The sequence below is a fragment of the Salvelinus fontinalis genome, chromosome 13 (genome assembly GCF_029448725.1).
Source record: "Salvelinus fontinalis isolate EN_2023a chromosome 13, ASM2944872v1, whole genome shotgun sequence".
In the NCBI taxonomy this organism is placed as follows: domain Eukaryota; kingdom Metazoa; phylum Chordata; class Actinopteri; order Salmoniformes; family Salmonidae; genus Salvelinus; species Salvelinus fontinalis.
In genome coordinates, this window is record NC_074677.1 from 49503574 (window position 1) to 49526488 (window position 22915).

The 22915-nt window shown below is 43.9% G+C and overlaps 2 protein-coding genes across 3 annotated transcripts in view; one reads left to right on the forward strand and one right to left on the reverse strand.

The window, feature by feature from the left end:
* Positions 1-10268, forward strand: part of LOC129868859 (neuroligin-2-like) — a 77310-nt gene extending 67042 nt beyond the window's left edge. For both annotated transcript variants that reach the window (XM_055943173.1, XM_055943171.1), the window contains 5 exons: positions 943-1128; positions 4067-4332; positions 4484-4637; positions 5398-5764; positions 5910-10268. In XM_055943173.1, the coding sequence (XP_055799148.1) occupies positions 943-1128; positions 4067-4332; positions 4484-4637; positions 5398-5764; positions 5910-6843 (1907 nt within the window). In that variant the 3' untranslated portion in view covers positions 6844-10268. The remainder of the gene's footprint in view (positions 1-942; positions 1129-4066; positions 4333-4483; positions 4638-5397; positions 5765-5909) is intronic.
* Positions 10269-10862: 594 nt separating this feature from the next.
* Positions 10863-21962, reverse strand: LOC129868860 (erythropoietin-like). Its single transcript, XM_055943174.1, has 5 exons — positions 21728-21962; positions 15386-15516; positions 15101-15187; positions 12244-12408; positions 10863-11563 (listed from the first exon to the last, which is right to left on the reverse strand). The coding sequence occupies exons 1-5, from the start codon at positions 21741-21743 to the stop codon at positions 11408-11410; spliced, it is 555 nt and encodes a 184-aa protein (XP_055799149.1). The 5' UTR covers positions 21744-21962; the 3' UTR covers positions 10863-11407.
* Between the last annotated feature and the right edge of the window lie 953 nt (positions 21963-22915).

The window sequence follows — 22915 nt, forward strand, 5'->3', positions numbered from 1 at the left end:
GGAAACATTTAAATGTCTTGTAATGGCCTATTCAAAGCCCAGACCTCAATCCAATGGAGAATCTGTGGTATGACTTACAGATTGCTGTACACAAGGGGAACTCATCCAACTTGAAGCGGTGTTGCCTTGAAGAATGGGCAAAAATTCTAGTGGCTAGATGTGCCAAGTTTATAGAGACATACCCCAAGAGACATGCAGCTATTAAAAGGTGGCTCTACAAAGTATTGACTTTGGGGGGGTGAATAGTTCAAGCACGCTCAAGTTTTCATGTTTTTCTCTCTTATTTCTTGTTTGTTTCACAATAAAATATAGTTTGCATTTTCACAGTGGTAGACATGTTGTGTAAATCAAATGATACAACATAATAGGAAAAATGCCAAAGGGCGTGAATACTTTCGCAAGCCACTGTATGTGTCTATATTGGAAGCATATGAAACATGTGTCTCCTGTGCCTCTCCTAACGAGCTCTCTTTACTGCGTTCATTTAACGACATGGGTATTAAAAATGAGTGTCATTGCTTTTATCAGATAATACAGTGCTTGACTAATTTGGCAAAGTTTCTGTTAAAGCACTTGAGGCTGCTAACGAGCTGTGGCCTCGTAAATACCCAGGCCACTGTCACCGGATGCTGCTGCCATCTTTGTTTGTGGAGAACAGAAAAAGACCAGGATGAAATATTTAATTATTTGGTATTCTCTCCTTGAATCTCTTCCTACTCTGCCTTCTCATTTCTTCCTCGCTCTCATTCTGCTCTCTTTCTTCTCTCATTAATATTCCCTCTGTCATCGTATCACCCTTGCGTACCTCTCTCACTCTCCTATTCCTCGAATCACTCTTTACTTCTGTCTCACATGCCTCATCCCTCCCTCCACCCCCCACCCCCCCTCTCTCTCTCTCTCTCTCTCTCTCTCTCTCTCTCTCTCTCTTTCTCTGTCCTGCAGGGTTTCTGAGTACTGGGGACCAGTCAGCCAAGGGGAACTATGGTCTGTTGGACCAGATCCAGGCTCTGCGCTGGCTCAATGAGAACATTGGCCACTTTGGAGGAGACCCAGAGAGGATCACCATCTTTGGCTCCGGCGCCGGAGCCTCCTGTGTCAATCTGCTCATCCTCTCCCACCACTCTGAGGGTAAGGACCTGTCATCATCGTTTTAGTCATTAGCAACAACAGCAGCATAATCGTCATCGCCAACATCATCAAAAATATTCATCAGTCATCCTCTATAATGACAGCGATCTCATCATCACCGTCGTTGCTTTTAAAGTGCCTTGAGATGTATTTACTTGTATGTGACGTGTACTGACATTCAACGTTTAGCTGCAAAGTACGGCCTACATGTAAACATGTAATAAACTGCTACTAAAACGAATCTAGGACAACAATCCCCACCGTCACTGTCAAACCTGTCATCATTATCACAACTGTCATTTTCATCCTCACTACCATAGCCTGTCATCATTATCACAACTGTCATTTTCATCCTCACTACCATAGCCTGTCATCATTATCACAACTGTCATTTTCATCCTCACTACCATAGCAACATCCAAGATTATTTAAATGTACTTCAGGTGTGTGTCAGAAAGGAAACCCAGAAAGGTGTTCTTAAAGACAATCGTCCCTCTTGCCTCAGTTCCATAGTGTCTAACTGAGCAACAAGGTAGTATGGCATTGAACCCTGGGATGATGTGTGAATTTGAATGAGGTAAAGTATTATTGGGTAGAACTTTCGGCCCGTGTCTATACGACTATCAGAAGCATAGAATAGGTTTCGTAGAATCAGATCAATATGCACCAGACAGCCGTATGAATTTGACTTTGGCATAGGAAATAGGAATAGGAGTCTTGGTGTGTGTAGCTATCTAAGGGAGAGACTGGCGTGTGAGTCAGGACTTTGGGACTGCGTTAATATGGATGTGTGTCTGTGTATGTGAGACAGGTGTTTGACAGAACTCTAATGAGGACTGAAAATATGGATGTCTGTCTGAGCAGGAGAGAGCAGAGCTGAGCTGAGCTCAGGACTTGAGCCGCAGCTGAGACAAGTCTTAATTGATTTCACAGGGAGAGGAGCAGGGGAGGGGGCACTTGCAGAGGATGGGGGATGGAATGGAGGGGAGGGGGTCTTAATTATTAATGACAGAATCTGCAGATGAAAACAGGGGGACAACAAGGCACTTTACATAACAGTGCAGCAGTGCTCTCTTTATCTCCCTCTCTCTCTCTCTCTCCGTTTAACACAGCCACCAGTCAGTGTTAACGCCAACACGGCTGTGTGCCGGGCCTGTCGCCATTTTCTTGTCGCTGCCTCCGTATGTGATGTGAGGAAACCAGCGGATTTGCCAAGCCTAATGTTTACAATGATTTAGTGGGGCTTTGGAGAGAGGCAGTGTACCTGGAACAGTGCTCCCTCCATATGTAATACTTCACGGTGCCACGGTGGTGGCTCCTCCTCTGACGCATCATTTAAAGCACTCCCTCTGTACTGCCTTAAAGGCCTCGTGAACCGCTAGTAACTGAGTCAGAGGGATAAAAAGACAGTTTTATTGGAAAGAGTGAATGCTTTCTCTTTTTCCACATTTTTTACAGTACATCCTTACTCTAAAATTGATTAAATAAATAAAAAATTATCATCAATCCACGCACAATACCCCATAATAACAAAGCGAAAACAAATATTTTTTGTTTGTTGTAAATGTATTAAAAATAAAAAACAGAAATACCTTGTTTACATAAGTATTCAGACCCTTTACTATGAGACTCGAAATTGAACTCAGGTGCATCCTGTTTCCATCGATCATCCTTAAGATGTTTCTAAAACTTGATTGGACATGATTTGGAAAGGCACACACCTGTCTATAAAAGGTCCCACTGTTGACAGTGTATGTCAGAGCAAAGACCAAGCCGTGGCCGTGGAGCTCTGAGACAGCATTGAAGGTCCCAAAGAACACGGTGGCCTCCGTTATTCTTAAATTGAAGAAGTTTGGAAACACCAAGTCTCTTCCTAGAGCTGGCCGCCCGGCCAAACTGAGCAATCTGGGGAGAAGGGCCTTGGTCAGGGAGGTGACAGAGCTCGAGAGTTACTCTGTGGAGATGGAAGAACCTTCCAGAAGAACAACCATCTCTGCAGCACTCCACCAATCAGGCCTTTATGGAAGAGTGGCCAGACGGAAGCCACTCCTCAGTAAAAGGCACATGACAGCACTCTTGGAGTTTGTCAAAAGGCTCCTAAAGGACTCTCAGACCATGAAAACCAAGATTGCACTCTTTGCCCTGAATGCTAAGCGTCACATCTGGAGGAAACCAGGCACTGCTCATCACCTGGCCTATACCATCCCTACAGTGAAGCATGGTGGTGGCAACATCATGCTGTGGGGATGTTTTTCAGCAGCAGGGCCTGGGAGACTAGTCAGGTTTGAGGGAAAGAGGAACGGAGCAAAGTACAGAGAGATCCTTAATGAAAACATGCTCCAGAGCGCTCAGGACCTCAGACTGGGGTGAAGATTCACCTTCCAACAGGACAACGACCCTAAGCACACAGCCAAGACAACGCAAGTGTGCCCTGAGTCCCTGAATGTCCTTGAGTGGCCCAGCCAGAGCCCGGGCTTGAACCCGATCGAACATCTCTGGAAAAACCTCAAAATAGCTGTGCAGCGACACTCCCCATCAAACATGACAGAGCTTGAGAGGATCTGCAGAGAAGAATGAGAGAAACTCCCCAAATACAGGTATGCCAAGCTTGTAGCGTCATACATAAGAAGACTTGAGGCTGTAATCGCTGCCAAAGGTGCTTCAACAAAGTACTGATCAAAGGGTCTGAATACTTATGTAAATGTGATATTTCATTATTATTATTAATATATAGATTTACAAAGATTTAGAAACATGTTTTTGCTTTGTCATTATGGGTTATTGTGTGTAGATTGAGGGGGGGGGGACTATTTAATCCACTTTGGAATAAGGCTGTAACGTAACAAAATGTGGAAAAAGTGAAGGGGTCTGAATACTTTCCGAATGCACTGTATATTCTACACTACACTAAGTCCTCTGACCCTCTTGTGGCCCCCAGGGCTGTTCCAGAGGGCCATAGCCCAGAGCGGCTCAGCCATCTCCAGCTGGTCGGTCAACTACCGGCCCCTTATGTACACCAAGATCCTGGCTAAGAAGGTAGGCTGCAGCTACGGGGACACAGGCGACCTGGTGGAGTGTCTGAGGAGGAAGAGCTTCAGGGAGCTGGTGGACCAGGACATCCAGCCGGCCAGGTATCACATTGCCTTCGGCCCCGTGGTGGATGGAGACGTGGTTCCCGACGACCCCGAGATTCTCATGCAACAGGTCAGACTCAGCCTCTGGCTCCAGTCACCATTAAAATATACAAATATCTGGAATCCTCACAGTCTCTTATGTTAATGCAATTACTGTTGCTATAGCAGTGTCTTTTTCTTCCTCCATATTCTGTGATGATATGTGTGTGTGTTGCCACCAGGGGGAGTTCCTGAACTATGACATCCTGCTAGGGGTGAACCAGGGAGAAGGGCTGAAGTTTGTGGACGACAGTGAGGGGGATGATGGGATCTCTGCAGCTTCCTTCGACTACACCATCTCCAACTTTGTGGACAACCTGTATGGATACCCTGAGGGTGAGAGTTTGTTATAAATGTCCTCATCCACACAAACATGTTAGCAGTGGTGGAAACAATACTCAATAGTCATACTTGAGTAAAAGTAAAGATACCTTAATAGAAAATGATTCAGAAGTAGAAGTAGAAGTACAATTTGGCAAAAATAGAAAAAGTAAAGTACAGATACCCCAAAAAACTACTTAAGTAGTACGTTGAAGTATTTTTACTCAAGTACTTTACACCACTGCATGATAGACACCCCTATAGGAGCAGAAGTAATACTCCAGTCACCCATGTTAAGAGTAGATGTATATTTTATTTTACTATGGTTTAGTATTTCATTGCTGGCTATTCAAGGTCTCTCTGTCCCATCTCCTCCCCGTCTCTTGTTGCTCTCTTTCTATCCCCCTCTCTCTTTCTCTCCTCTCTGTCTTTCTCTCCCTTCTGTCTCCCCCCTATCTATCTCTCTCTCCCCCCTCTCTCTCTCCTCTCTCTGTGTGTCGCTCTCTCTGTCTCTCTCTCTCTGTCTCTCTCCCCCTCTCTAGCTCTCTCTCTCCCCCCTCTCTCTCTCTCTCTCTCGCTCTCTCTCTCCTCTATGTCTCTCCTCCCCTCTCCCCCTCCCCTCTATATGTCTCCCCCCTCTCTCTGTCTCTCCCCTCTCTCGCTCTGTTTCTCCCCCCTTTCTCTCTCTGTCTCTTTCTCCCACCCTCGTTCTGTGTCTCTCTCTAATCTCTTTTGCTTGCTCTCTCTATTGCTCTCGGTCTGTCTCTGTCTCCAGGTAAGGACATCCTGAGGGAGACCATAAAGTTCATGTACACAGACTGGGCCGACAGGGACAACGGAGACATGAGGAGGAAGACCCTGCTGGCACTGTTCACAGATCACCAGTGGGTGGCGCCAGCGGTGGCCACAGCCAAGCTGCACGCTGAGTTCCAGTCTCCTGTCTACTTCTACACCTTCCACCACCATTGTCAGACGGAGGCCCGGCCAGAGTGGGCAGACGCGGCCCACGGGGATGAGCTGCCCTACGTGTTTGGGGTCCCAATGGTGGGAGCCACCGACCTGTTCCCCTGTAACTTCTCCAAGAACGACGTCATGCTCAGCGCTGTGGTCATGACGTACTGGACCAACTTTGCCAAGACCGGGTCAGTACTGGACTTAGACAGGACCTAGACACAGCATTGAGATATCAAATTAGAAACATGCTTTATCAGATGCATACAGTACATGCTCAATACTTGTGATAATCTTTTCGTCTCTCTCTCTCTCTCTCTCACTCCCTCCCATAAGGGATCCCAACCTGCCTGTACCCCAGGACACTAAGTTCATCCACACCAAGCCCAACCGCTTTGAGGAGGTCATCTGGACCAAGTTCAGCTCCAAGGACAAGCAGTACCTCCACATCGGCCTGAAGCCCCGCGTCAGGGACAACTACCGGGCCAACAAAGTGGCCTTCTGGCTGGAGCTGGTGCCTCACCTGCACTCCATGCATGAGGACATCTACCCCATCACCACCCGCCTGCCGCCTGGAGGAGGAGGTCCCCGCGTCCACCGGCCTGGTCCCCCTGGGGCACGCTCCACCCGCCACCCTGTCATATCCACCAACCCCCCCGAACCCGAGCCAGACCCCTCCGAGCCGCCCCGCCGCAACCCGTTTCCCGACGAGATAAGGGACTACTCCACGGAGCTGAGTGTGACAGTGGCGGTGGGCGCCTCGCTGCTCTTCCTCAACGTGCTGGCCTTCGCAGCCCTCTACTACAAGCGGGACAAACGCCACGAGCTGCTGCAGAGACGCCACCGCCGCTTGTCCCCACAGCGCGGCATAGGCACCACCATGGGCATGGGAATGGTGGGCGCCCCGTCCCACAACGACCTGGCATTGAGCCAGGAGGAAGAGCTCATGTCCCTGCAGATGAAGCAGCAGAGGGTGGAGATGGAGCACGGCATCGGCACGCCCCTCCCTTCCCGGGGTCTCCACGGTGACCTGGACCCTCTACGGGCACAGGTGGGCCCACCAGACTACACGCTGGCCCTGCGGCGGGCACCGGAGGACGTGCCGCTGATGACGGCCAACACCATTACCATGATCCCAAGCACCATCAGCGGCATGCAGCCCCTCCACCCTTTCAACACCTACCCCCCCGCCCCGGCCCCCTCCACCACCCCAACCCCTGGCCACAGCAACAACGCCCTGCCACACCAACACTCCACCACCCGCGTATAGGACGAGGCACAACCTCTGGTTCAGCAGAGATACAAACAAACACCACAGATGGATCCCCCCTGTTCTTTCTCTCTCTCACTGGGATTATCCTCCAGCTTTTTCCTGGGACTCTTTTTCTGTGTTGTTTTTTTCTTTTTTTCTCTCTGTTGTTCTGTTCTCTGTCAATCTCCCCATGAGGCTGTGCTGTCACCCCCTACCGTTGGGACACATGGCTCAGTCTAACTCAGGCTGTGGACTGCTGGGACAAAGACCCATCATTACAACTAACACATCTCTATCACACATCCTCCAACCTGTTCATATGTCTGTACAATCTGGGTGTTTCACTCTCTTCCTCTCTCTCACTCTGTCTATCTTCCTCTCTCTCTCTCTCTCTCAACCCATATTACTGCTTCTCTTCTTCTCTGCCTCCCACTCACTTTCTCTTCCTGTCTGTTCCTGTAGCTCTTGATCACAACGTTCACACAATCCTCCCAGTCTCATTTTCATCCTCCTTTCTCTCTCAAATAAACCACTTCATGACTCCTTTTTTTCCTCTGTGGAGTCTTTTATACAAACACATAAATGTAAATTATGTATTATTGATAAATTGTAAGGATATGAATGAAAAAAGTGATATTCTGATATCTCGTTTTTACCAGCATTCTTGGTGCCAAGAACTGTGATAACGCTCCTCTCTCAATGAGGGTCCAATGGACCACCAAGAGAGGCCCATCCTGACTTGATCTTACACAAGGAATTACCATCAAAAAAGTGCCAAATGTTTCATCTTTCTTTTTGATCTATCGCACTTTGTTTTGTTTTTTCATGCATTCAGTGTTGCACTGTGGCTGGGCTTTACTCAAAGGGGGAAAAGACTGAATATATCCTTGTAAAAATATAAAGAGAATATTAAGATTCATAACTGGTTTGCTGTCTGGGATCTTTTGCATGATTTTTTTTCTTCTAAACGGAGCACGGACATCGGAGTGGAAAGCTTGTTTATTTTTATGTTTGGCCTTGTTTTCTTATTGTTGTTTTCTTTTCTTCTTGAAAAGTAATTTCTTTTAGTTTTTTATATCTGCTGAACTTTGTGCACTTCATGAAGAAAACTGTTCTATTCTGTAGGTACTTCAAAAGAGGAATCAGGGGATGAATATTGATCAGAACAAGAAGAACAAATATGTCCTTTATTTTTTCATTTCTTATCACTGAGGCCGTGCCACAAGCACCTGCCGCCCTGAGAGACTGTTTGAAGCCCCGTCTCCCCCACCTCTCTTTTTAGTTCACTCTTTCTCTCATTACTTCAGCTGTGAAGTGTTGCACGGTCATCGCGTTACCGTCTCAACTGAAGATTGTCTTTGATCATTCCTCTGTAAAAAATGTTGGTGGACTTTACCACTCCATCAGCTTGCAGTGTTTATCCATGATAGGCTAATACTAGTTTTTCAATCGTGAAAATGTCATATTTCACGTGAATTGCCTCAATGGTAAAAATGGATATAATTCTAAATATTTTCCTGGAAATGAGGGTTGTCTTTGAACAATTATCTTAGTTTTAAGCACTCTTATCCTCTCCTCAGTGGACTTTTAGCTGCGTGCTACAGGTTTCTGGATACTGGATATGTCAGTCTTTTCATCTCTTCTGTTGTTCTGAGATTCTCTCTGTTGTTGAGGGGCAGGGGGTATGAAGGGGGCTCAGACTGACATACTGTAGGTCAAAGGTGAAAAAACCTTGTACGCACGTTTCAGATCTTTCAACTGCACAACTGAACACAGGGACACGACAAACTCTGGACATTCATGAGAAAAAAAACTGTTACCGAAGTTGAGACAACGTTAGGAAAACATTGACATTGAAAACAACAATGGAGACGAATCTTCAGCAGGCACCTGACATGTCGACGATGCACAGAGGATGCATTCTACAACTTGAGTAGAAAAACATTTGATAAACATTACTCACATATAACACAAACAACAAAACTAGCGGGATGTTTTTCCTGTTTTATTTCCTGTCTTGTTTTGGGATGATGATGATCACACTCCGGGGTTATAGACTGGGGTCCATCACAGGGGACTGGACAGAGAACCGGGACTCAGAAAAAGAACAAAACACACATGGGAAACAAACTGTACATTTTTTTAAAGTCTAAGAGAACAAACTGGTATTTGTAAATATTATGTTTATGGTTTGGTTTATGAGTGAAGGGCCAAATCTTTCCTTTGTGACAACAGGTGCAAGTTCAGACGGCTGATTTGAGCTCTTGTTGTTTGATTTTCTTTCATATCTTAGATTTTCAAGGTCAAAGTGCAACAAGTTATGGGCACATATAGACAGTTATTAACATACATGAATGATCTGTGAATGAAAACTACATCTAAAATCATAGCATGGTTGAGTTCAACATAAATAGCAGTAGGGACAGGGATATGGCTCAGGTTTCTCTAGGGTAGAAGGAACATACTGGACGTGGGTGGGGTTCTGGGGGAGGTCGGCATTACTTGCACATTTTGTCAACTGCCACATCAATCATGAAGACAGCTTTTGTCTGGAATGACAATTCATTTAAGATGAGTTATTTTGCATCTGTTAGGTGGCCAATGGTAAGAGCTGCATAGATAGCAGCTTTAGAGAGAGAATATGGATACAGAGAGAAAGATAAAGGGAGAGCGATAGAGAGAGAGACTGAAGAGGAAGGCAGGGATAATGGTAGAGGAAGGCAGTGATAATGGTAGAGGAAGGCAGTGATAATGGTAGAGGAAGGCAGTGATAATGGTAGAGGTAGAGGAAGGTAGTGATAATGGTAGAGATAGGCATGGTTTGAAACTGCTCAACCCAAACCTACAAAACAAGGGAACTTGAATCTTGATGGTGGTGCTGTTGGTAATTGTTAGTGACCATCACTGTCCTGAGAAGTGACATAGTATTACCGAATAGCTTAGAGCAGGTACAGTATGTTGTCAACACCTTAGTACTCTTCAGTCTTGTTTCAGACTGACGGTTGTGGTTGCTTTGCTATCCTTTACTATTATGTCTGCAATGCACACTGTTTAAGTCATTTTCTGGAATATCAGCTCACCTGTTTGCTGTCCATTTGAGATGCCGGGGATATGACAGCCAACAGACTGGAAGCACACTCTCACCTGTTTACACGGTGACACTACAGTCTGGCGTTGGCTCAATGTTACAAACAAAAAAACATTGCAAAGATGCAAATCTCTACTTTTCCAAGGTTCGCGCTGGGTTGCCGAAAAAGACTTGCACCTGTTTGTGTCTATTTTCATTTAGTCTGGAATCCGTAACCTACTGGAGGATTGAGACACTGTAAGGAAGCATAACGAACGGGTTTAAAGAATGACGTTAATATTTCATATAGAGGCTATGACACACTGTATGTTGTGTGTCTGAACTGGAGAACATTAAAAAGATATCCTTAAACAAATTATCATATTTGCCTCCCTATTTTCTATTAACACACAATATCCAATGATTTATCATCGCTAATCTGTGAGTGGTTGCTAATCTGATTAATGATTACCCAAGTTGACATTACTGATCTTCTTTGATTGGTGTTCTTTTGTTTAGTTTTTTGCGAAAATGACTAGGTCTATATACACATGAGATGATTTCACGATGATATTTTAAGAGCCATAGAGCCGGTTCTGTTCTTTGTATAACCAGGGCATAAGTAGGGCAGCGATGCCAAGGTCTATCCAGCAGAGGGCAGCAGAGTCCAGAACGGTCTCCACTAGGAACTGATCTCAGACTCAGTGCTCTGCTTGCTAGGCCAGAGAGCTGTGCGTGCTGCATGGTGGTGAAATTACAATGCCTACTCTGACCCCAAAGACAGTGTAAGTCGGAGGGAGGGCCACGCAGACAGTCTGAGTGCAGAGAGCACACAGTGAGAAGTGACTAATACATTGTCTGAATTATAACAGTACTGACAAGCATATTACATGAACACACAAACACTGACTACAGTATGTTAGAGCATCATTCATAAAATATGGTTCAAAGACTTCAAAGGACACACTCGTTTATGAAAATAGAGATTTATAACACAAAAGTTATACAAAAAGACATTTTAAGACAATGTATAAATAAAATGAAAAATCGAATCATTGGATTTAGGACTTTATATATCATCTTCTCATATGATCTGTACCCACTGGGCACAAACTGGTTGAATCGATGTTGTTTCCACATCATTTCAATGAAATGAAGTTGAACCAACGTGGAATAGATGTTGAATTGACGTCTGTGCCTAGCGGGTACTGTCTGTAGCTTATTCCCGCTGCATGCATCAGAGCTCATTGTGGTACTGACAGGTAGTACTAGGAACCGATGAGGTCAATGAGTTGTAGAAGTGACGTTTTTTTCTCTCTCACTCGTTCATGGTTTCTCATCAGCTCCAACCACATCAACTGACTTTCCCACCAGTTTCTATCCAGTCAACAACAACCTTGTCTACACATTCCATACTTGGAAGTCCATTCAGAGATTTCAGCAGAAGTCCAATGATCTCATCCTCTCTCTAAAGAACGGTCCAATCACAGCCTCTGTCTTCAGGGAAAGCTCCAATCACGTGCTGTTCTGTTGACAGGCAGGTGCGTTGGTGAGCAGCAGGCGAACCTTCCCCCGTAGGAAGTTGGTGTGGACACGGAGGAGCTCAGATAGGGACGACACCTTCCTGGTCCCTGAGTCACCTACTGCTGGCACTTGAGAGAGAGACAGGTCCTGTTCAATGGATGAGAGGAAGGACAAGGGTTAACATACAAACCCTAAAAAGAAAGCACCACTCATCTGTTCTGTGGAAGGGGTTCTATTCCAGGTTTTCTTCCCGCCCCGCTACTCCATGCCAAAACGGTATGCAGCCAAATAGAAGCCACATTCTGTTCCCTTTCCATAACCCCCACTGCTATGTCTGGCCTGCTCAATGCCGTCTCAGTCACTGAACTGCCCTACCCTGAAAAGTTACTGGCTTCTGAGTGAGAAGCAAACAGAGCACAGCAGGCAGCTGGTGGCATGCTGAGGGGAGAGGAACGTCTGACTGTACCCATGGTCCATGATCTTTCCAAGAACTCCAGTCTATAACTAGGCTCTCTGCTGTGGAGGAACAGTATGTGCACACTGAGACACATCCAATAAAAAGGAACAGGAGTTTTTCCCTGGTCAATTGATCAGACCAGGAACATCTCCTGGTCTTACATAACAAACTGTTTACATATTAGTAAACACTCTTACAGCAGTGAGTGCATACTTTTTCCATACCGGTCCCCCGTGGGAATCGAAACCACAACCCTGGCATTACAAGCACCATGCTCTACCAACTGAGCCACACGGAACCCCTGTTCACACCACAGTCCCATCCACTGGTCATGCTGTAGACGAGACACTCACAGTCCTCAGTGAGTCACCTTGATGTGGAGGCTGCGCAGCACCTGGCCCAGGCTGTGGATGTTGCTCTTGTTGCTGTCGATGAGGCTCTTTACGGCAGCACGGCTCACTGACTCCCTCACAGCACCCAGGGCCTGGCCAAACAGAGACAGCCCTGACTGGACCTCCAGAGCCTGCTCCTCAGTCTGGGAATACACACACAAATTACACATTACATAAACACATACGATAAAACAAAGCTCCCTGAATATGGCATTATACATTTGCCATATATAGCAAAAGAACCATGCACATTTGGGCCAATGTATTCCAGTATTAATGGGTACACTGTACGGAAATAAATGTATTGGCAGAGAGAGCTCAATGGACTCAATGTAAGTTCATACAGGACTTTTCCTTTATTCAGATTACAACCTCTCACTTTTGGTCATTTGAAAATGAAATCATCTCCAAAATATTGCTTTTTTTAAAACAAGCCGTAGACAGCTGGTTGCAATTTCAGTTTAATCCACCGGGAAAAAACAACACAAATATTACAACAAATACTATGGTTCAACTCAAATATACAAATTGATTTTAAAAAATGTTGGGCGACGAAATGTTTAAAAACGGTTTAATCTTTGATAATGATATCATAAAAATGAATGCTGGAGTTATGTCACACATGCAGCTAACAGAAATATATGGAAATGTCTGCTCTACCCAAAAGAGCAGACATCTACCCCCTTTTAGCAAAAAAAATTATATTTCATTTACAATCTGTAAAACTGTGAGAATAGAACATTTCAGAATGTTTGTGAAAAATTACAGCACAGTTAAAAAATATATGGCAAATAGAACTAGATGGTGTTAAGAGGTAGATGGGAGGGTTTGAGGGTAGCTGAAGGATTAAAAAATGATGAAATAGATAACTATTGTAAAATACATTGTGTCCGTAAAATGAATATAGTATGTATAAGCTGGAAGTAGAAGCCTAATAAGTGTTGTTGTCCATTAGTTAACTCCAATTAGGGGATAGGGTGGTAGAATTAAGGAAAAATAATAAAGGAAAAAATAGATCTTTAAAAAAATATATATATACAGTCCCAGTCAAAACTTTGGCCACACCTACTCATTCAAGGGTTTTTCTTTATTTTTACTATTTTATACATTTCTACATCAAAACTATGAAATAACACACATGGAATCATGTAGTAACCAAAAAGTATTTAACAAATCAAAATATATTTCAGATTTGAGATTCTTCAAAGTAGCCACCTTTTGCCTTGATGACAGCTTTGCACACTCTTGGCATAGTTTTAATGTCTTCACTATTAGTCTACAATGTAGAAAATAGTAAAAATAACAACAACTTTTGAATGGTACTGTATTATTATTGACAATAATATATGGGGGATTGGAAATAATGCAGACAATTACATTGATAGAAGCCACAATCTATCAATATTAAAGCTGATCTACCCCCTAAATATAGTTCATACAGGACACACAAATGCGGTCGTCAACACAGATCTGTCTGAACCAGAGCTCTTTCCATGACAGACTGAGCAGGCTCTTTCCATGACAGACTGACCAGGCTCTTTCCATGACAGACTGAGCAGGCTCTTTCCATGACAGACTGACCAGGCTCTTTCCATGACAGACTGAGCAGGCTCTTTCCATGACAGACTGAGCAGGCTCTTTCCATGACAGACTGAGCAGGCTCTTTCCATGACAGACTGAGCAGGCTCTTTCCATGACAGACTGACCAGGCTCTTTCCATGACAGACTGAGCAGGCTCTTTCCATGACAGACTGACCAGGCTCTTTCCATGACAGACTGACCAGGCTCTTTCCATGACAGACTGACCAGGCTCTTTCCATGACAGACTGAGCAGGCTCTTTCCATGACAGACTGAGCAGGCTCTTTCCATGACAGACTGAGCAGGCTCTTTCCATGACAGACTGAGCAGGCTCTTTTCATGACAGAGTGACCAGGCTCTTTCCATGACAGACTGACCAGGCTCTTTCCATGACAGACTGAGCAGGCTCTTTCCATGACAGACTGACCAGGCTCTTTCCATGACAGACTGAGCAGGCTCTTTCCATGACAGACTGACCAGGCTCTTTCCATGACAGACTGACCAGGCTCTTTCCATGACAGACTGACCAGGCTCTTTCCATGACAGACTGACCAGGCTCTTTCCATGACAGACTGACCAGGCTCTTTCCATGACAGACTGACCAGGCTCTTCCCATGACAGACTGACCAGGCTCTTTCCATGACAGACTGACCATGTGAAAGCCAATATCCCTTATTGATTTCAGATGAAGGGAGGAGTCAGGTTAAAGAAGGATTTTGAGCCTTGAGACAATTGAGATATGGATTGTGTATGTGTGCCATTCAGAGGGTGAATGGGCAAGACAAAAGATTGAACCGTAGACAACGTGTATGGCGTTGTGTGTGCGAGCGGTTTGCTGATGTCAATGTGAACCGTGTCCCATAGTGAAGGTGGGGTTACGGTATGGGCAGATTGAAGATTTGAGTGTGTCAAGAACTGGGTTTTTCCACACTCAACAGTTTATCGTGTGTCTCAAGAATGGTCCACCACCCAAAATAGATCCAGTCAACTTGACACAACTGTGGGAAGCATTGGAGTCAACATGGGCCAGCATCCCTGTGAAACACTTTCGACATCTCGTAGAGTCCATACCATGACAAATTGAGGCTGTTCTGCAAAAGGAGTTGCAGCTCTTATTAGGAAGGTGTTCTTAATGTTTTGTTTACTCAGTGTAGAGAAACCAGAGGAAATGGGCCAAACGCTTCTCTCTATACTATATGACCCTGGCTTGTGCTATTCATGTACAGTAGGTATTTAACTGATAGACAGGTACTCACATCCTTTGTCTCCAATACCACAAAGTCAACGTTGGTCAGTGGAACCACGAAGCTGCCTGTTACGCCACACCCTGCCTTGCAACCTCGCTGCGTGAGGGAAAGAAGGCAAGACAGATTGACAGTTAGAGCAAGATCAGACACACAAATAAAGATGAATTGTCTCCATACATAATACACTGTAATAATATCCTCATCCATTTCACTTCTAATGTGACATTTTCCAGACATGTAAAAGTTGCCCAGGTCCATCTAGTGGTGGTTACTCCCAGTCAGTCAGTGTCTCACCAGAGCGATCTCTGTGTCGCGGGCCTCCATGATGAAGCGGTCCAGAACGCGGGGGTCACAGATGGGCCTGACAGGAGAAGGGAGGCCTCGCCCTGCCCACTGGAGTACAGTCAGCAGTACCGCCACCAGCCCTGGGGGAACAACACACATCCTCAGGCAGACGCTGGAAATGGTGGCTGAGAGCAGATACAGACGGGCAGCAATTGCAGCTATACATAACAGACAGTCATACAACAGACCGTTATGTCAACCAGTTCCAGAGAACAGAGGATGTCAGCTAGCGAAATCCCTTAAGCAGATTTACTGGAAGTACTGTAGAGGAACTGACTGCCGACTGTTCGGCTGTCCAAACAGTTCTGCGTTTAGTTTAAGTGGTTTCTATTTTGCTTTCTAATGCAAGAACTCATTGGAAGGGTAGATTGTCCTGATAGTCCTACCGAAGTTGGGAGTGACAGGAGACATTGCATACTTTACGCACCATAGAGGTCGGTGCAGGTCTAGCTCCATTCCTCACCCATGGACTACATTAGCCCTAGTTCAAACACTGCTCTATCTCCGCATCAAACAAACAAATACGCCACTTTCACTTTGGAAGATCGGGGATAGAGTGCCGTCTGAAACTCCGTCTGCCTTATTCTTTTTAGGGTGAGGGTATTGATATTGCAGATAGATTGTACCTTCCATCAATGTTATTGGCTGCATCATTTCCAATCCCCCATATATATTTGTTGTAAACAGTTGAAGTCGGAAGTTTACATACACCTTAGCCAAATATATTTAAACTCGGTTTTCATTTGATCCTAGTAAAAATTCCCTGTCTTAGGTCAGTTAGGATCCCCACTTTATTTTAAGAATGTGAAATGTCAGAATAATAGTAGAAAGAATGATTTATTTCAGCTTTTATTTCTTTCATCTAATTCCCAGTTGGTCAGAAGTTTACATACACTCAATTAGTATTTGATAGCATTGCCCTTTAAATTGTTTAACTTGGGTCAAACGTTTCAGGTAGCCTTCCACTAGCTTCCCACAATAAGTTGGGTGTATTTTGGCCCATTCCTCCTGACAGAGATGGTGTAACTGAGTCAGGTTTGTAGGCCTCCTTGCTCGCACACGCTTTTTCATTTCTGCCCAAACATTTTCTATAGGATTGAGGTCAGGGCTTTGTGATGGCCACTCCAATACCTTGACTTTGTTGTCCTTAAGCCGTTTGCCACAACTTTGGAAGTATGCTTGGGGTCATTGTCCATTTGGAAGATCCATTTGCGATCAAGCTTTAAGTCCTGACTGATGTCTTGAGATGTTGCTTCAATATATCCACATAATTTTCCTCCCTCATGATGCCATCTATTTTGTGAAGTGCACCAGTCCCTCCTGCAGCAAAGCACCCCCACAACATGATGCTGCCACCCCCGTGCTTCACAGTTGGGATGGTGTTCTTCGGCTTGCAAGCCTCCCCCTTTATCCTCATAACATAATGATGGTCATTATGACCAAACAGTTCTATTTTTGTTTCATCAGACCAGAGGACATTTCTCCAAAAAGTGAAATCTTTGTCCCCATGTGCAGTTGCAAACAGTAGTCTAGCTTTTTTATGGTGGTTTTGGAGCAGTGGCATCTTCCTTGCTAAGCGGTCTTTCAGGTTATGTCGATATACGACTCATTTTACTGTGGATATAGATACTTTTGTACCTGTTTCCTTCAGCATCTTCACAAGGTCCTTTGCTGTTGTTTTGGGATTGATTTGCACTTTTCGCACCAAAGTATGTTCATCTCTAGGAGACAAAACGCGTCTCCTTCCTGAGCGGTATGACGGCTGTGTGGTCCCATGGTGTTTATACTTGCGTACTATTGTTTGTACAGATGAGCGTGGTACCTTCAGGCATTTGGAAATTGCTCCCAAGGATGAACCAGACTTGTGGAGGTTTACAATTTGTTTTCTGAGACTGAGGTTGATTTCTTTTGATTTTCCCATGATGTCATGCAAAGAGGCACTGAGTTTGAAGGTAGGCCCTGAAATACATCCACAGGTACACCTCCAACCGACTCAAATGATGTCAATTAGCCTATCAGAATATTCTAAAGCCATGACATAATTTCTGGAATGTTCCAAGCTGTTTAAAGGCACAGTCAACTTAGTGTATGTAACCAAAAAAGTGTTAAACAGATCAGAATATATTTTATATTTATAAAGTAACCACCCTTTGCCTTAGAATTCAAGGCACACGTAACCAGCAAGGCTACCACAGCATTCTGCAGCGATACGCCATCCCATCTGGTTTGTGATTAGTGGGACTATCATTTGACATGCAACTATCCATAGACAAGATCCCACAACGCACAAAGGGGAAATGGCTGCCTAAATAAGATCCCCAATCAGAGACAACGATAAACAGCTGCCTCTGATTGGGAACCATAACATGCCAACATAGACACACAAACACCTAGATGGCACACCCTAGTCACACCCCGACCCAACCAACATAGTGAATAAAAAGCTTCCAAACAGTGTCACCAGCAATGCACCTCCACACCATCACACCTCTTCCTCCATGCTTCACGGTGGGAACCACACACATGGAGATCATCCGTTCACCTATCTGCATCTCACAAAGACCCGGAAGTTGGAACCAAAAATCAGAAATGTCCACCAGAGCTGTGGCCAGAGAATTGAATGTTAATTTCCCTACCATAAGCCGCTTCCAACATCGTTTTAGGGAATTTGGTAGTACGTCCAACTGGCCTCACAACGTATATGGCATTGAGTGGGCGAGCGGTTTCCTGATGTCAACGTTGTGAACAGAGTGCCCCATGGTGGCGGTGGGGTTATGGTATGGGCAGGCATAAGCTGCAGACAACGAAAACATTTCATTTTGTCGATGGCCCATTGTCGTGCCATTCATGCACCGCCGTCACCTCATGTTTCAGCATGATAATGCACGGCCCCATGTCGCAAGGATCTGTAAACAATTCATGGAAGCTGAAAATGTCCCAGTTCTTCCATGGCCTGCACACTCACTAGACATGGCACCCATTGAGCATGTTTGGGATGCTCTGGAACTACGTGTACGACAGCGTGTTCCAGTTGCCGTCAATATCCAGCAACTTCGCACAGCCATTGAAGAGGAGTGGGATAACATTCCACAGGCCATAATGAACAGCCTGATCAACGCAATGCGAAGGAAATGTGTCACGGTGCATGAGGCAAATGGTGGTGATACCAGATACTGACAGGTTTTCTGATCCAGACCCCTACATTGTTTTTAAGGTATCTGTGACCAACAGATACAAATCTGTATTCCCAGTCATGTAAAATCCATAGATTAGGGCCTAATGAATTTATTTAAATTGACTGATTTCCTTATATGAACTATAACTCAGTAAAATCTTGGAAATTATTACATGTTGCAATAATATTTTTGTTCAATATATTTAACAAAGATTGATATTGAAAGTGTAACCAGTATGAAATGGCTAGCTAGTTAGCGTTGCGCGCTAGAAGCGTTTCAATAGATGACATCATATGTATACTTTTACATTGATGCTAACAGATAACTCAATTGGGCTCTGCCCAGCTGCTGAGGTGGCTGCGGAGAAGGAGGTCAAAGGGAGGTAAGTGTAACCGGTGTGAAATGGCTGGCTAGTTAGTGCTGTGTGCTAGTAGCGTTTCAGTTGGTGACGTCACTCGCTATGAGAGCTTGAAGTAGTTCTGCAAGGGCTGTGGCTTTTGTGGATAGGTAACAATGCTTAGTGGGAGGCAGTTGTTGATGTGTTCAGATGATTGCCGGTTCGAGCCCAGGTTGGGGCAAAAGATGGATGGAAGCAAAACTGTTATGTGCGTAGCACACTGATGCCCTGGAACACGTTGCGAGTTCAGGTTGGGCACACATACCAATTGAGATACAAAAATATCATCTGAGGCGCATGCGCTTTACGATTCGCAGACCAGGCGGCATCAGGGTGCATAATCTGCAGGTGGAGGCTCCTGCCTCCTCCCGCCTGCCTTCCATATTTGAAGACATATATTTCCATTGCTAGAGCGGTCACTCGACTATCTTGTCAATATAATTGATCATCTTTGGTGCAGACAATATTGAAAGAATGTCATGATGGCTGTGTTCGAAAGGGTCCAAATTGTAATGTATAATGGGTAAATTGTGACTGACTGATCTACACATAATAATGAGTAGTTATTTATGATGCAAGGTTCTTTGTAGATCAGTCAGTCGGCCGTCGACTGCACTGTCGGCTGCAATGTTGAACAATCCCAATGTTTCTGTCTCTTAATTTGTCCTGTTGTAAAAAGTCTTAAAGATGCAGTCGGGATCTTAAGTACAACAAATATGTAACGGTTGTCCTCCTCCTCTTCGTCCGAAGACGAGGAGTAGGGATTGGACCAAAGCGCAGCATGACATGATATTTATTAAACAAGACGAAAACTAAACACACTTGAGAATTTACAAAATAATAAACGAAGTCAACAGACCTGAACAAACGAACTTACATATACACGAAGAACGCATGACAGGTACAGACTACACAAACGAACAAACAAAACAGTCCCGTGTGGTGCTCAGACACAGACACGGAAGACAACCACCCACAAACAAACAGTGTGAACAGCCTACCTTTATATGGTTCTCAATCAGAGGAAACGTCAAACACCTGTCCCTGATTGAGAACCATATAAGGCTAATTACCAATGACCTAAACATAGAAACACAAAACATAGAATGCCCACCCCAACTAAACACATACAAAAACAAGAGAAAACAGGTCAGGAACGTGACAAAATATGTAACATATTGTACGAATTTGATTCGTAACATATCATATGAAATTGCAGAAATGTTTTAAATACTTAACATATTATACGAAATTGATGATGTAGTAGGCAATTGGATGACGAAGTACACAAAATACGGGGGCCCGTTTTGGCTTGTGATCACCACTTTCAAAACTACTGGTTGAAATTTTACAATAGTTCCAGAACATCACTTTCAAATTATGAGATAGCCACCATTGTTAACTAAATATTTGATGAGTTTTAAGTGTTGACATTGCCAGGGCAAGGGCTTAGCTAGCAGCTAGCTACATTAGTGAACAATGGGGAAATGCTAGCTACTAGCTTTACCACCCTGTGTTAGTATGTTTTACTCACTTAAATAGTTAATGCTATGAGTCTGAAATGGGGAATTTAATTGTAATGCTTTGAATGTGAATCTTTGTTAAATCTATTCAAGAAAAAGTAAACCTATAAAATGTCAATAGTAGGATTCTTCAGCGAAGTCCTCAGCAATTGTTTAATATGCTTCATCTAGAAAATGTTCATGTTTCCTTTAGGCTTAAAATTTTGTGTTGTGTCTTTTTTTTTTTGATAAGTGAGGTATGTTTATATGAATGGAAAAATAGAAATGGCATTAATTCTAACATTGACCTTTAATGTTGGTGTTATAGATCAGAGTGGCAAACTGCACCATTAATTACCATGATGTGCTTAGCTATAAATGCTTTATGAATGGGAAAATAGATGACATTACTTTGACTTCATAGAATTCATACATAGACCTTTCGTGTGTGCGTTATAGACCAGCATGACCAACTTGATTGTGATGTGGAGGGCTATAAATTAGTTACGAAATAGTTTTTACCCTCAACTACACGATTTGATCCGTAAAATGTGCCTTGGGGATTCAACCCTGAGGTGTTCTTCACGCACCATTGACCTTCAGTGAGAAGAAGTTAAGTCACTGGCCTATTCTGGCCACCGGCCTATTCTGGCCAGTGGGGGAAATGGAGCTGGTACAGGCCAGCTATATCAGCATAGTTTTCAAAACGTGGTTTAGCCTTTTGGCATATTCACTAACTGGTATGGCAGAAGCACAAGTTTGAGAACAGCCTAATGATGATCCGTTGTAATAGTGCATATATTAAGATACCTAAATATGAGATATTGCATAGTATGCTATGAATGCGATATAGATATATTTAATTAACCTTTGGGACCTTCATGAAATGCTTATAGATGTGTAATGCATGCGGTATGGATATGTAGTCCAAGTAAATCGTTCCCCATAACTTTTCTAATGTTTAAACCCTCAAAACTGGTGGTGCGATGCAAATAACCATAACATACGGATACCACCGAAGGCACCGTAGGCACGTCCCTCTGAAAATATAGGGTACTTTGGAAACCTTCAAGAATGCGTTTGGAACTTTGCGCACTAAAGTTCATGGGTAGATATATTCTCCTGAATATGTTTGCCTCGGTTTTAAGCTATATCACCAACACAGTATGGTTATCAAATTAAGAATTGTTTCAATCGTGTGCTATAGATATCTTACCTGAAATGGAAGACATTCGCAAAATGGTCCAACATTTTTAGAATGCATTGCTAAACAAAGTAAATGTGTAATATACACAGTATAAAAAAAACACATCCGTGACCGAATTGCCTATTTTGTAGGCCTAAACTGCAGTAGCCTATATGAAATTCTCTCGAAATTCGTCTATGTTTTCTCCACCTGTATCCTTGTCCATTGTTCCGAGCGCAAAGAAATGCCGCGTGCGCACCGGAGCAAGTACCCGTCGCTGCAGCACATGTAACGAGGAGGGTTCGGCCCGTGCCGGCCCCGCCCACGAAAAGTTTTCATTGGTTGAGGCGTATTCCCATTCCAACACGCTCAACACAAAGTAGCCTTCGTGGTGATAAATCAGCACGTACTTGTAACAGATCATCTAAGTTAGCTGACTGTGCAATTGTATGATTATAGGTTTACAGAGTCACGTCTAACAATAACAAATCAATGTTTTCTAATCTCATTTTGAGTTAATAATTTATCTTGCCTTTAAATACTTTTTATGAATGCTTATGGTGTTATAACTATTCACTTTATTCACATGTTGAATTTTTTTGTTTATTTCGTTGCTATGGTCACCGCAGTTGTGGCGCATGAGTGAAGTCACTGAGGAAGCCAAGCCAGGGAAAAAACATATTACAACCGATGTGTTGTGATACTTGCGTTGTTTGCTCTATATAACCGGCTCGTTCATATGACTTGCCACGTGACTTGCACGAGGCCAAGACAATAAGAAAACACAGAATAGATTCAATGACTCTGTTACGCAGTGCACACTTTTAGTGTTTGTTGTCCTAGGCTACCTGGCTAAAATGCTTGATCGCTAGCCTAACTTCCTTTCATGGGAAACGATTAGCCAGCTACTTAAAACTTATTTGGGATAGGGGGCAGCATTTTCACTTTTGTATGAATAGCGTGCCCAATTTCAACTTCCTTCTACTCATCCCCAGAATATAAGATATGCATATTATTAGTAGATTTGGATAAACACTCTGAAGTTTCTAAAACTGTTTGAATCATGTCTGTGAGCATAACATAACTTATGTAGCAGACAAAACCTAGAGGACAAACCTTTCAGAATTTTTATTTTTTTGAGGTCACTGTCTTTTCAATGAATTTTCATTGGGACACCAGATTTCTAAGAGACTTGGTTGCAGTTCCTACCGCTTCCAC

Excerpts from the sequence above, each read along its gene's own strand:
- LOC129868860 (XM_055943174.1), bottom strand. Across the intron at positions 12,409-15,100 it reads TGGTATTGGAGACAAAGGAT|ACTGAGGAGCAGGCTCTGGA; the intron begins GTGAGTACCTGT and ends GTGTATTCCCAG. Across the intron at positions 11,564-12,243 it reads TGCGCAGCCTCCACATCAAG|GACCTGTCTCTCTCTCAAGT; the intron begins GTGACTCACTGA and ends TCCATTGAACAG.